The 14,491-nt window shown below is 39.3% G+C and overlaps 2 protein-coding genes and 4 non-coding genes across 6 annotated transcripts; 1 reads left to right on the forward strand and 5 right to left on the reverse strand.

The window, feature by feature from the left end:
• Positions 1-1,281: 1,281 nt before the first annotated feature.
• On the reverse strand, positions 1,282-1,902 carry tmem275a (transmembrane protein 275a). The gene has a single exon (XM_054596062.1). It carries the CDS (start codon positions 1,900-1,902, stop codon positions 1,282-1,284), a length of 621 nt encoding a protein of 206 aa, XP_054452037.1.
• A 3,213-nt stretch (positions 1,903-5,115) lies between these two features.
• Positions 5,116-10,436, reverse strand: kncn (kinocilin). Its single transcript, XM_054596063.1, has 5 exons — positions 10,289-10,436; positions 8,352-8,420; positions 8,191-8,262; positions 6,691-6,784; positions 5,116-5,191 (listed from the first exon to the last, which is right to left on the reverse strand). Exons 1-5 carry the CDS (start codon positions 10,434-10,436, stop codon positions 5,116-5,118), a joined length of 459 nt encoding a protein of 152 aa, XP_054452038.1.
• A 1,764-nt stretch (positions 10,437-12,200) lies between these two features.
• Positions 12,201-12,272, reverse strand: trnag-ucc (transfer RNA glycine (anticodon UCC)). The gene has a single exon. It is a non-coding gene; the product is annotated as a tRNA-Gly (tRNA).
• A 378-nt stretch (positions 12,273-12,650) lies between these two features.
• trnai-aau (transfer RNA isoleucine (anticodon AAU)) lies at positions 12,651-12,724 on the reverse strand. The gene has a single exon. It is a non-coding gene; the product is annotated as a tRNA-Ile (tRNA).
• A 175-nt stretch (positions 12,725-12,899) lies between these two features.
• trnaw-cca (transfer RNA tryptophan (anticodon CCA)) lies at positions 12,900-12,971 on the forward strand. The gene has a single exon. It is a non-coding gene; the product is annotated as a tRNA-Trp (tRNA).
• A 330-nt stretch (positions 12,972-13,301) lies between these two features.
• On the reverse strand, positions 13,302-13,373 carry trnap-agg (transfer RNA proline (anticodon AGG)). Its single transcript has one exon. It is a non-coding gene; the product is annotated as a tRNA-Pro (tRNA).
• Between the last annotated feature and the right edge of the window lie 1,118 nt (positions 13,374-14,491).

Below are 14,491 nucleotides of genomic sequence, written 5' to 3' on the forward strand. Positions count from 1 at the left end.
CCTTCTGCTCCATAAACATTTCTGCTTAGACGGAACATATAAGCCGTTTGCATGCAGGCATTGAGGCTTTCCTAATAATAGGGAATAAAAACCCAGAGCTTTCTGAAGAGAAATGCTATTGTGCACTTTTGTTATAGCCCTCATTAGTTTGATCCTGATATATCAGTCTAAGGCAACTTTCCTTTCATAGGAAATCAGGGTTTGAATGTCTCTTTTGACCAGTCGAGTTCATAAGAGGACATCACAGTGATGGGGAATACGTTCTCTTTATGCAATCTGAATATCTAAATTATGTCAGACTTCTTGGCTTGCATCTATTGTATATACACGGTTCAGTGGCAGGTAACTTCTAAGTTTGTCATATAATAAAAATTCAGTACTGTGAAATTCACATCTTCACATTTGTAAACCATTTCTGCCGGGAGTCTCGCTGTGAATTCAAATTCATGATGACAAAATCATCATAATGTCACATTTGTGTGCCTCACGGTGAGATATGTCCCCGCTTGGATCATGACCTAAACTGCATTGCACTGTTTATGAATTACTGTAAATGTCATGATGAACGTGCCCTATAACTGTGAGTTGTGATTGCCTTCAATTGAAACTGAATGAGACTTCATAAAATAATGTGGTGATGTGTTGAGGCTTTGATGTTGGACCGTTATTCATTTCAAATATATTGGCTGCAGTAGAGAAGTGTGTATTCTTACTTGTGAAAAGAACCATAATTGCAGAGAATTTAATCTCAGGTGAGAGGATATTTCTTTGGGAGTCCTGTGGCTTATGATATCGTGTGCCCCCAAAACAAGTTCAGCTCTGAGAACGGCACACAAAATACCAAATGTCACAACAGATGTACTGGCACAGTTCACTGTTGACCTTTCACATCTAATCTTAACGTGTCCAGAACAAATCAACATTCATAGTTTTATTTCCAGCCCTCTCAAATCACTGCTGAATGGTGAGTAGCAGTGAAAGATAAATATTGTTTATAAACTGTTCATAATGCCCCATGTTTAAGAACAAATACCATGTAAGGGGAAAAAAACAGCACAAGAGAGGTAGGAATTTGAATCCCAAAACGTATGATCCACAAAACACTTGGATGTTTCATTAATTTTGCATGCTAATAACCAGTTGGCTGCACAGCAAGAAAATCAAAAGCATTCTGTACACAACAAGAAATATGGCACTACGTAAACCAGAGGACACGATCACATCCAGCAAGCCCTCAGTCCAGAAGGATATTTACACTGGCTTGGGAGAGTTTCTGCTCTGCTAGGCGACCACTTCTTCACGTGGCAGGTTGAGCCTCACCTCCCCTCCTGCTGCTGTGGAGGCTGAGTAGACTGCGGTGGCGGAAACAGAAGCAGGGCCGTTGGTCTCCATGGTGAAGAGCTTGCAGGGTCCTGGTAGGGCCACGTCAGGGGCCTCCTTGTCTGGGCTGGATGCACGAGATGAACCAGGGGACGATGTGGGGCTGAGCTGCACAGCTGTGGTATCCTGCAGCGTGTGCTCGCTGATTTCTATTTCAAACGCTGCCCCACCGGCCAGCCCGCCGTGTCCCATCAGCCCCGCACCCCTGCCGCCCACCTTAGACCTCCGTGAGCTGTGGGGAGGGGGGAGGCGGCTGCACACGCAACAGGCCCCGAAAAAGGAGAAGGCCACCAGCAGAAGGATAGGTCCGATGATGATCGGAGGATTGGCGGAAGGCACCAGTGTGCTGAAGGCGAACGCTCCCACGAGGGTGATGTTGAGTCCGGCCAGCATGATGCAGAGGCCACAGGCACAGCAGAGCGCCGGGGAGGGCAGGCCATGAGGGCGAGACTTCCTCCTCGTCTTCTTCTGGGGCTCCTTTTTAGGTACAGGGGTGCCAGTGTTTCTATCAGTGATGACCATGTCTTCTCCTCCGAGCTCTCTCACTGTGTTATCAAATCTCCCTGTGTTTCACTCCAGACTCTTCCCCATGGCAATGTTTAAATAGATTCACAGCCAGGAAACATCTTTGTCTGTAAATGACAAAACAGATGTAAGAGAATCTTTTTGGATAGACAAATTGAAAAGAAACTCTGCCTCTGATAACCCTGCTTTTGTTGGGTGCACCAGTGTTACCGGACAAATATCTAGTGATTATTGTGGGCATTCAGTGAAGTGTCCCCCCTGAGAGACTCTGTGTAATGAGCTCTGAGCATGCATCCCTCTGCCATGCTACCCCTTTAAATTACACATATCATGATACAAATCTGATAACATAAAAGCTGAATATACTGGCCACTATGCAGGTAGGTGTTAAAGTTTGCTCTTACTGTATAGCTTTGGTTTAGATCATAGAAACACCAGAAACTTGTCACTCATGAAGAGGAAGGAAAGCTCAGAATACTGTACATTTAAATGAACAACACTATGTTTGGAATATGATTTTGCTTGTTTTGCTCAATTTCCATGTAAAACAACCCATGTGACAAATACAGAGCACGTCGTGTAACTCAGGTTAACAAAAAAAACATTGAAATAAACAAGAATTGGTGGGACCATTAATTGGGAATTCAACCATCTACACTGTTGTATTATCACAGAGTATAAATGAGCTGCATGCATCCTGTGACTCTTGCAACACCATATAAAAAAAAGGCATACGTGCTGCTTAATAATCAAACATGCTTGATCATGATTGCTACTTATTTGATCTAGTTATGTGCAGTAAAATGTATGCAATGGCACTGACATTCACATTTATGACAGCAAGGCCATGGTGTGAATGGCATTTCAGTATTTAGTTGCAATCTAATCAGCCCTTTCATTCCAGCATGCATCCATTTAAGAGCATACAGTGCAAATGAAGAAAGGGGGTGTGGGGAAAGGATTTTTGTAAATGTGTATATCAGTAAAACTATGACAGCGGATGCATTACAAACAGTGCGTTTAATTATGAACCAGCTTTTCTCAGAACGCATTTAAATGCACGATTAATGCACTGGTGTACATTCCTGTAAAATGAACCCATAAAAAAAAAAAAGAAATCATCTTACCCTGTATGTCGATGTACTGCAAGTCTTTCCATTGTCTGATCAGTAGATTTTCACCGAGATTCCCAGTCTAATTAGCGGGGTGTAATTACGGAGAGGTTGAAAGGACGCATAACACCAAACGAGGGGTTTTCGTCCTGCTTTCGTAGCTTCACGCTCCTGAGGGCACAAGTCATGACAGCCATTCAATCAGTTACCAAGGAAACACCAAAGCGACGCGATCCGACCTGCTGAGGAATATGCAAAGAGGGGAACGAGGGGAGAGATCACTCTTAGGTGAGTGAGATGGCATTTCTTCTGAGTTGACACACAGACGCAACACCGCGCGCTGCTCCTGATGTGGACCGAGACGCACGTAGCACCGGAGAGGTCATCCTGCAATGAGAACTGGGGGGGGGGGGGGGGGGACCGATCATATGCGCGAGGCATCTCTCCGGTGGCGGGTGCGAAGTCGTTATATCATTGATACATGTATTTGATCCGCCGCGCGGAGCATCTTCTCTCCTCTGTGGACCTCTGGATGAGGCTCTCCTGTCTCCTCCTCGCCCATCCATTTAGTGCTCAACCTGTGTGTGTGTGTGTGTGTGTGTGTGTGTGTGTGTGTGTGTGTGTGTGTGTGTGTGTGTGTGTGTGTGTGTGTGTGTGTGATGATGAAGGTGAAGGCTGTTGCACTTTGCCTGTAGCTCACCAGCTCCCCTTTTACTTACTTTCTTATTTCATCATTTTTTTTATTAAAATTTTATTTACAGTCGGTTTCTTTGTTATTTTGTTTTCAGTTAATAGCCTTAAATAATATGACGCCACTTTTTATACAGGAGTCATAAGTTGTGACTAATGGCTTAATTAATGTTTAAGAAATATATTTAAGTCATTATTTAGAACTAATTTAAGGTTGCCAAGAGGTGAAATGGTCACAAGTGTTAAATCAAATAAGTCATTAATAAGTCATTTATAATTAATAATTAGGTTGGCAATTATAAATGTCTGTAAGATGAAAGGGGCAAGTGTTGCCTAATAGGCCAACAAATTCAGTAAGTTGTGTGTTTAACAAAGGGTTCAGAAGGTCAGAGGTTGAAGGTTCTTTCTAATGATTTAAAGAGCTAAAACTAACAGAAAAGGAGGATAAACACCACCTGGCAATCCATAATCTGTTCTTATTAAGGGCTGGTAAATATTAATAAAGCATCACCTCCTCTTCAGTTTTTTGCTGAGACCATTTATGCAGCCTATAGTTTGTTTTTTATAGGTGACTGGACATCTTAACCTTTAAATGTTCTCAGTTTTAGTTTAAAGGGTTGTTCCCATTCAGTTTTTTATTCAGGCTAGTTTTAATTGCCAATCACTTTAACCCGTTGTGGATGCAATTAGCCGTTTGTTATGTGTCCCTCCGCTGTTAAACCTCACGCAGACACAGAGTGGTTGTGATTTGAGGCCTGACAAAGAGACTGCTATTTGTCATCAAGGCACTGCAGACTCTTCTGGCTACTGTCGCTGACATTATTCATCCTTGCAGCACGCCACAGTTTTTGTCAGAGCACAGCGTTCTTCCCCATGCAGCCGCCACTCTGCTTGTGCTGTCCTGAATATCAATGTATTATGTTTCACTGCTGGGGGTGCAGTTCAGTGGGTGCATGCAACGGATGTAGCTGTTTGTGTGTGTCGGTCTGTCTGCAAACATGTACTCCAATTAGTTTCGCTCATGACAAATACAAGCAAGGGAACTTGAGCCGGATATTGCATGAGTCCCATCATCACATAACGACCATTACCATTTCTTAATTGGCAGACAAGAACATTGTCAGATGGTGAGATGATCTACACACACATGTGGGACTACTGGGCTTAATTAGTTTCACTCATTGGCAGGAAGTGTGGAAATACTTCTCTAACAATCACAATTTAATCTTTGCAGGTGTTTATTAGGCCACACAAGTACAATGTCATGAGGTCTTCTCAACAAACAAGCAAGTTCAGCCAGAATTCTACAGAAAATCATTATCTTTTGTCCCACCTTTGAAAGCCATCTAATGAAGAAGATTTAGGAGGGAAGTTGAATAATATCGGTCATTCAGGTCATGTGATGACATCATGGCAGGTCTTGATCAGCAGGTGGTTGCTTAAGTTTCCGTCTAGATAAGATGTCTGGCATGTCTGAAGATGTCCTGCAACACAACAGAGCATGACTCACGTGAGGAAGAGATGCTGTATTTGGTCTGTCTAATGAAGATGAACTCAAAGATCTCTAAGAAAAATTTGAAGATTAGAAATTCGAAAAGTATTTGTCTGTCTTTATCTGTTGTGTTAATTCATCTACAGCTTTAAACTACGGTTTTTTTGAAAAGACTGTACTGCATAATTTGTGTGTTGGAATGTGACTAATACGATGAAATGAACATATATATATAAAAAAAAAGCATTTTACATGATTGCCCCACAGAATTTTTTATTTCATACCTGAAGCTGAAGTAACAAGTAAGAAAACTGACATTGGCATTGCAAAAAAACGGGACCTGAATTGTCTGGATTTAACAATATCAAGCATTGAAAAAACAATTATTTTAAATTTTCATATAATTCACTAACAGGTTTTGTTAAAAAGCTTGATACATATGTATATCCAACCATCCAAAGTGACTGTGAAAGAAGATGATACTTTGTAATGTTCACTTTTAAAAGTCCCCATTTCTCCTCTGAACGGCTTGAACAGGCAACACAAAAGGACATGTTCTTATGTAAGGTGTTTTGTTTGCTAATCTACCAACAATTTAGCTATGTGATAAAACATATTTGAGGGCAGCGGATACAGAAATATTGAGACATGACTCATTTCCTCAGGTAGATTAATTCCCTCTCAATCAACACCACCCCTCTATATTAAAAGTGATTAATCATTTTGTCCATGAATTAATGCAACTGCTTTATCTTGTCAAGGCAAACCATATTTTTGGCACCTCAACACCTTCTCTTTTAAACTACAGCATAAAAAATGGTTACTGGACATATCACAAAAGAGCGACATGACAATAAATAAGCTATCAAATCGCGTAGATCAATCTCATGCCTTGCAGTGACTGCCTCAAACCAGAAATTGACTCTGAGAGATAAAAGTTGACACATACTACTAAAGAGTGTAGGTGAAATCAATGCACTACTTTGATTACAGTGAAATAAAAGCATGACTTATCCTAGAAATATCTCTGTTACTATAGTAAGTTAAAGTGTTTGTTCTTATTCATGAGGGTGTTCAGGGTTAACACTCTGCTTTATGTGCTAGAAAATGTGTCACTAAAAGTCTTTGGAGTTTCAGTTAATTCATTTTGGGGCATTTACATGAGGATTTGTGATGCATCCCAAACAATCCTGCAGTATTGGATAGCAGTGTGTCAAAATATTACGATGTTGAAACAATCAAGGGTAAACCAATGATGAATGCTGTGATTAGATTCTGGTGTGGTTGTAGATCTGAGGAAGAGTAATTATTTGGTTAATGTGATATTATGTTCTTTAATGTTAGAAGATGACCGTGGTTGAGACTTCAAAAACGGGATGTGAACCGGAGCCTCTGGTGTCAAAGTCAACTGTAACACAGATCTACCTCCACTTCCGGCTCATTGTTACTATTCTTGCAATTTATGAATGTCAATAAATATTGTCCACGTACCCCTCATCTGGGTTGGTCTCAGCCATCGGTCCGCCCTCCACAAAGGTTCCCATTCGACTCTTAGAATGCTCCAGATTTAGCTGACTCTGAGTCCCTGGCGAAAACATGGGAGTTTGTATTTATATATCACACTCTCCATATAGAGCATGTCTAGAACATACTGTTTAATTTACTGAGGTCTCTGCAGGAGAGCAGATCAACATGTGCCACATTCAGTGTAACACTTCATGTTTCAGCCTGTGGATGTCTGAGTGCTGTTTGTGTTATGAAGGCTGGCAAATGGGAGAAAATATTATCTCAGGGGAAAACACACACAGACACACACACACACACACACACACACGCACACACATACTTCAATTGTCTATTATGTGGTCACATGTACTCACCTTATATGTCTTTGCCACATAAAACCAGGTCAAACAAACAGCAGTTACGAACATGTATAAGCAACTGCAGCTTCTATAAAATCTTATATGACTGTATTGTTGCAGTTACATAGCCATAACAGAGATAATCGATGCCATGATGAGGAAATTAAAGGAGAAATTGCCATCGCACAGCTAATTGCTCCTGTAATGCTCACTCACTTATTAACTCCAGAACAATGTTTTTCTATTTTACCAGTGAGATTTAACAGGAACATTTGGGTTTGGATATATTTATGCATGTGTTTTCTGTACAAAAAATCTGTTTATTACATGTTCTACAAAGATATTCAAGAAATTAATTCAAGAGTTAGTGATGGATTATATATGTTAGATTATGCCCAAATTATATGAATAATTAATTTTTCATGCACAAAGCCAGTGTGATAATATCTCGTTTAGATATAATCATGGGGGTATATTATACAGTATATAGGTACTTAAATCTCTAGAATATCTGAATCTCTGACTACATTTATACTTACAAATGACCTCTATGAAACATGAAAGATTAAAATATCACTGACTTCCAGTGTTTGCTTTGAATATGCAAATGATTTAGTCATTTTCATTGGAGTACAAACATGCAGGTCTTCTTTTCAAGTTGTATTTTCTTGTGTCTTATACTTTGTAATCACAGTACATTACTGTATGATATATATTTTGGCAATATTTACATTCGTGCATTTTCCAGTCAGATTCTCTCTGCAAGCTGAATCTTTTCTCTCACATCTTTCCTCGGTCTCATAATGTTTTCCATCTAGGTCAATAAAAAGTGGTTATGAAAGAAAAAAACATGTTTGTTTTTTTCTCTCTTTTTCTTTTTTTTTTACTTTTCAAGTGCACCCCATGCTACATTAGTAAGATGATTGATAGTCAACAACCACCTAGACCCAACACCTCACTCACTGGTGTTAACTATCAGCTCTCGAGTGTGCAGACAGATTTGCTATCAACATATACTGGACACAAACAATCACATCAAACTGAACAACATATCTTTTAAAGTTATATGTATATGGTTGGATGCCTTTTTGTTGAAACATTGAGCATTGGCTCCTCACTCACTCACCTTCTCTTCTAAGTGTCTCCACAGGTTGATCGTGAGCGGGTTGGGCGGGTGTGGGGTGCACTCTGAAGTTTCCTGGGTTGTTAAGACAGAGCCAAAATAATGTTTTAATTTAAACATCTTTTAACAGTGTTTAGATTGAACGTTCAAATCAAACAACTTACCAAAGGATGGAAGAATATGGTTGATGTTCAGCCAGGCTTTTATGAAGGGGTAGATCGATATGAGCAGGCCTAGAAAGCAGACATCATAACTAAATTGATGAATAACATAAAAAACACTACTTTTATTATAGTGTCCTAACCACTATTGCTTGGATAAATAAGAAGTAACAACTGCAATGTTAGTGAGAATATTTGTCACAATCTTGGAAAGAAATGATCATCAATCATATGAAATTTTTGACCTAAATTTGCACTAAAGTGGACAGAAACAAAACTAGGAGTGGAGGAAAATGTTGTGTACCGCAGGCAAAAAACAATAATCTCATTATAAAGGGATATCTGATTAATTGCATGTGAGCCACACCAGTCAAACAGCTCTGCATATAAGTGTATACATCACAACAATAAGAGTCTTTGATGACATAGCCTTGAGATTATTTTTAGTGTACCAGATACAGCGTGTGATGTTTCTTCCTGTTCGGCTCGAAGTATAAATTAATATCTGAACCGCAGGGCTGCTGTGCCTCTCAGTGGCACTCCGCTCCAATTCAACAGTTATTGATTTCCCTTATAAGCCACAAGAGTTGACATTAAACCCTGGCAGGTCCTGAGGGTGGCTGTGATGCAGCATGCATGTGCTTAAAATGTCATGAAACTGCAGAAGGAGTGAAGAGAATTTGCCGAGAACACTCTGTTCGCACTCATTAGTCAGCCTATGTGTCGGAGGAGGCATCAAGGCACATGAGCCCCAAAACACATAATTAGATGCTACTTAGTTGCACAAGTGCTGCCAGAGTGAATGTCTCTGTCAAGCTGCTGTGCTCAGTTTTGATTTGCCCAACTCTTGTGCACATTAAAACACAAATTAATTATTGAAAGCTGATCAGATCAACAGTGAGAATACATTTACCATTAACTATGCATGCTGATGTTGTCAGCCTCGGATCCAAAGCCCTGCCCTTTGCTCTTTCCCTTCCTCACTCCTTCATCTTGACAGTGAAACTCCTGAGGCTTTCAGTTGGTTCCAGTTACACTGTTGTATCAAGTGATCACATGGTGTCTTTTACAAGAGCAGTAGAGGGAAAATGTCACAGGCCACAGAACTTTCATTTATTTGGGATTTAAATAAAAAACAACAAAAAATATATATATATTCCTCAGTTTGCTCGTCAGATATGAGTGTTTCCTCCTCAAACTAGACGATACTCTGAGGAGATTTTCTGAGGAGAACAGAAGATTTACATCCTCATTGTTTGGGGTCCCACAGATCCCACTGTTGTATATGTGGAGATAATGATATCTAGAAAAGTTCCCAAGTGGCACTTTCCTCCGACACAACCTAAACTTGCCTTTTCAATGAAGATGGAAATTACAGTAAGGAATTATTACACTAAGTAAGACAAAAAAATCTATTGGTAACGCATGGAAAATCATGTATTCCTTTTTTTTCCAATAAATCATTCATAAAAAAAATGTAGACTAGGATTTCCTACCTAGTGAGGTAACTTAACCTCTTAAAATTCTCCGCTGGTGGGTTAAGGATGGATGATTTGTTTTGAATAATGGTATTAGGGTCAGGATTATTATTTAACCATGTGTCGAAGAGGGGGTCTCTGAGACTAAAAACAGAAGTATGTGAAATTTCCATAGAGGCCTCCAAAAGGTCAAAATGATGTATGTGTTAAATCTATTCTCTAAAAAAAATTAAGAAAAATCATACTAAGGTGATAAAAGAATGTTGATTTTATGTTTGAGCTGTTAACACTAACTAATATCCATCAATATTTAGTGACATGACAGAAAAAATATTCATGTAAGGTTTTAGAGGCTCAAAGCAAAAAGCAATAAAGACAACCAATGGCTATAATAATAATCATTACTAAATACCTTTCCCACAACTGGGTCAGTAGTTCCTAAAAACTTCCACCCACACTCACCGAGGCCTCCCGCTCCCAGGAAGATCCCTCCTACAGCATCAGCGTCACACTCCCTGGATACCCCAATGATGATGCAGCCCGCCACGATGCTGAGCAAGGCTGATCCCACCCGCAGCCCATGGTACTCCCCAACGCTGACGGGGTTCATTCAGCAGGTGGAGGCCCCCCACCTTCTCCTCACACACACACACACACACACACACACACAAGCAGTGAACAGTCTTGACACTGTTCACTTGCACCTTCACTGACATCTGCACGAGCCTCTCCCCTCCCTTACTTTCACTCTCTCCATCTCTACTCTCCATAGCTGAGGACGTCTCATGCATCTTTAAAGATGGAGCTCTGGTTTCCATTGCCACCGAAAATTAGAAAGCTTGGGCCGCTTACTCTTATGACAGCGATACGAGTGCTATAAATCTGAACACTGTCATATTCCAACCAGCGCTGGCATCTAGTATCACATATGTAATGAAAGGCTTGAGTGTAATTTAGCAGATATGAACACTAAAACGGCAAACAGCTGTGAGGCTTAGCAAGTGCGAGCATCAAGGACTTAGGAATAAGGCACAGTGGTGTGATTACAAGGGCAGAGCAGCACGGCGGCACAGAGAGAGAGAAATTGAGATGGAGAGATGAAGAAACGGGCGACAGTTAGAGAGACAGAGTTAGAGTATGTGCTACTTGTGTGATTTGTCTGTGAGCTTGAAGGGAATGTGTAATGAAAGGTTCAGAGAGTCCTCTACAGTGGGGGCCCGAGGCCATCCACAAAGGCCTGCAGTTGCCATAGGAATAGCATATCCATGGCAACAGAGGGAAAAAGAGGGTAAGCAGGATTAACACTGGTGAATAGGATAACAAATGAACTAAGTGGGGAGAAAGAGAAACACATTTCCTGTTTCGGCAAGTCTATGTCAAGTCTAAATATGTGGTGATATGGTGTGTGCGTGTGTGTGTGTGTGTGTGTGTGTGTGTGTGTGTGTGTGTGTGTGTGTGTGTGTGTGTGTGTGTGTGTGTGTGTGTGTGTGTGTGTGTGTGTGTGTGAGTGTGTGTGTGCGAGTGTGTGACATAGGCAGAGTATAACTTTGTAACCTTGTGATGTTTTAACCTTCTCAAGGTTAAAACATCACAAGGTTACAAATGTGAGAATTTGAGAAGATGTTTTAACCTTCTCACATTGTTAGTTGACTAAGTAAGTTGTATAGACCATAACAGGTGAAACTATCCAGTGTTTCAAAAGATAATAGCAAAGATTAGAGAAATATTTGAGGAATAAATTAATGTTTTAAGTCAATATTTTCATTATATAATGATATAATCATTTCGTGACCCTACCAGATCTATCATATCATTCTGAAGGAGGTATGGTATTGCTGAAATGCTGCTCTAAAGTGGTCCTGTGATTTAATTAAGTTATGTTCTCTAACGTCGATCCGGAAGTCAGGCTCAGTTAAGGTGTGAGTGCATAAGAAGGGAAATGTTATCATCTTGAAGCAAAATTGGAGTTACGGGAATTTCTGGAAAAATAAAAATAAATCTGTGGTTTTGTACACTGTAAAGGAACACAGCTCTCTGATGTTACTAGCACTGTGTCCTCTAAGGGCCTAAAGGTCTATGGTTTGCTCATAGAATTTTTGGGGGGATAAACAAAAAATGTAAAATAATAATAATCAACTTCAATACATTTAATATAAGAAAAACTCTATACAATACTTTTAATATCAAGAAGAACTTTTCCCCCACATTTAACTATTCTCACAGAAGTAATAACGTTTATTTGAGGAGTAACAATTGTATAGATTTAGAATTACATGAAATTCTTGTAAGATGCAATTTTGTACGGTAAAAGGTTTTGATACATCATTACTTAAAAGGAAGCCTGCGGTAGGATGTGGCCTATTCGAAAAAAGGATGCGTTGGCCGGGAATCGAACCCGGGTCAACTGCTTGGAAGGCAGCTATGCTCACCACTATACCACCAACGCTTGTACGAACACGTTCACGTTCGGATTTGAGTAAAGAACACACAGAATGGCTTCGAGACTCGTCGCAAAATTATAAAGGTTATAATTCCGCCACGTTCGTTGTTCCAAGTAAGCCTAACTTGATGACTGTATCTATACATGTATATATTTAGTTAGTCTTATATTTGTATTAATACATTCGTGTATGTAATTATGTGTTTAATAATGAATATATTAATGCAAGTATTTATTAAATGTTTCATAGTGAAGTAATATTCCAACTTCCATTCATAGACTGGGTAACACACTGTACTGTACAAATTCTGTACGTACAATGCGTTCTACCATTAAGTGAAACATCACTAGCAATTTAATCAAGGAAGGACATACAAAAGAACCTGGCCAGTACGGGTATCGAACCCGCGACCTTGGCGTTATTAGCACCACGCTCTAACCAACTGAGCTAACCGGCCAATTCAGCATCTTCCTGATATCATCACATTATGAATTCCTGATAACATGATGAGAACATATCTGCCCAATATGGTTATACATATTTGGCCATGGCATGTGTCACAGCCCAGCTTTCTAAAGTTTCTAAACTACTATGATGAAGTATTCTCAACGTAAACTGTATTATTTGTCATAGACCTCGTGGCGCAACGGTAGCGCGTCTGACTCCAGATCAGAAGGTTGCGTGTTCAAATCACGTCGGGGTCAGTTTGTTTTGAAAAATATTTCTATGTTTTACTGCCTTACTTGCAGATGGAGGCCGACTTAAATATCAGCAATAAATAAACGTATAAATAAATGTATAATTGAATAGATAAATAAATAAATGCTGAAATAAATTAATTTAATCAAACAGGACATCAACAAATATGCATTTATTTTTACATTTATGTTCACTTAAATCTATTAAATCATATATTTATGTGGCTGTGTAGTTATGAGGAGGTCTCTTTCCAAAGCAGAGTAACAGGAATGTGATCGAGTCGGAGGACACTGATATATACTGACAGCAAGGAAGTAATAACCTAACCAAAATATGGGCTCGTCCGGGATTTGAACCCGGGACCTCTCGCACCCTAAGCGAGAATCATACCCCTAGACCAACGAGCCGTGTCGGCCTCAACCTAAACAAATGAAAATATTCGACCTAGCGTTCCTTTGGTGCGCTTTATAAATTAACTGGTTTCCTTAACGTTGTGTTGACCGTGGTTACGTCCAAGTAACATTTTGGGTTGGGCTGATCTAAATCTTGTTACCTCGAGGATAAATGTTTATATCACACAACAATCGACAAGCAGAATTCCTTGTATGTGTAACGTACTTAGCAATAAACCGTTTCTGATTCTGAAGAATCAAGTTTTCGATAAATCGGTATAATGTTTGATTCAATACAGTTCAAAATTTAGATTAATAAAAAGCCATTTTTGTGTGCTAAGAGATGTTGCTGTTGCACTGTTATTTATTTTCCCACCGTATTGTGCTGTTGCTTGAGTGACTCCAGAGCATATGCTGTATAAGGAGACCTAGAGTAAAAGAGTTTTACCATTTCTACCAATAGATGGCAGTATACGTGTATTTAAACCATAGATTTAGTTACATATGCCTGTGTTTTTGTTAATTATCTAGGTTATTGATACAGATGTATTTAATGATGTTTGTTTCGTCTGATATTAGATGTTTATGGTAAATTATCAACCTAGTTATAAACACCATGTACTTTCTTGTTATTTGTATGTCATTTCAGAACCAAACATACCAACATGGAAGATTGAGCATGTGTTGATCATGAGGCAATAAATAAGGACAGTTTAAAAAATAAAGAGACATTTGTAAGGAGATCTGATCATTTAAAACCCTATAAAGGCCAACACAGTTTACTCAGGCTAAATGTGACCTTTGCCCTTTCATAATAATAGGGAAAATTAATCAAATTTACAACAAAAGAGGAAACTAGTATTGTATCTCAAGATGATGCTCACGCTTCCTTCAAGTAGATTTGTTTGGTTCAGAAATGACATAAAAATAACATTTAACTACAATATAAAAACTATTTTGAAGTAAACCATGAACATCAAATAACAGACAAGTAAGTTGCAAAGCAACAGCACAGTAAGGTGGAAAATAAATATCAGTGCTAACAGCAACAACTCTGCGCACACAAGAATTACTTTAATTAAACCCTATTATCAGCTGTATTTCATAAAACAATGGACTTATTAATCAAAAAC

This window comes from Anoplopoma fimbria, chromosome 3 (assembly GCF_027596085.1).
Source record: "Anoplopoma fimbria isolate UVic2021 breed Golden Eagle Sablefish chromosome 3, Afim_UVic_2022, whole genome shotgun sequence".
NCBI classification, from domain to species: domain Eukaryota; kingdom Metazoa; phylum Chordata; class Actinopteri; order Perciformes; family Anoplopomatidae; genus Anoplopoma; species Anoplopoma fimbria.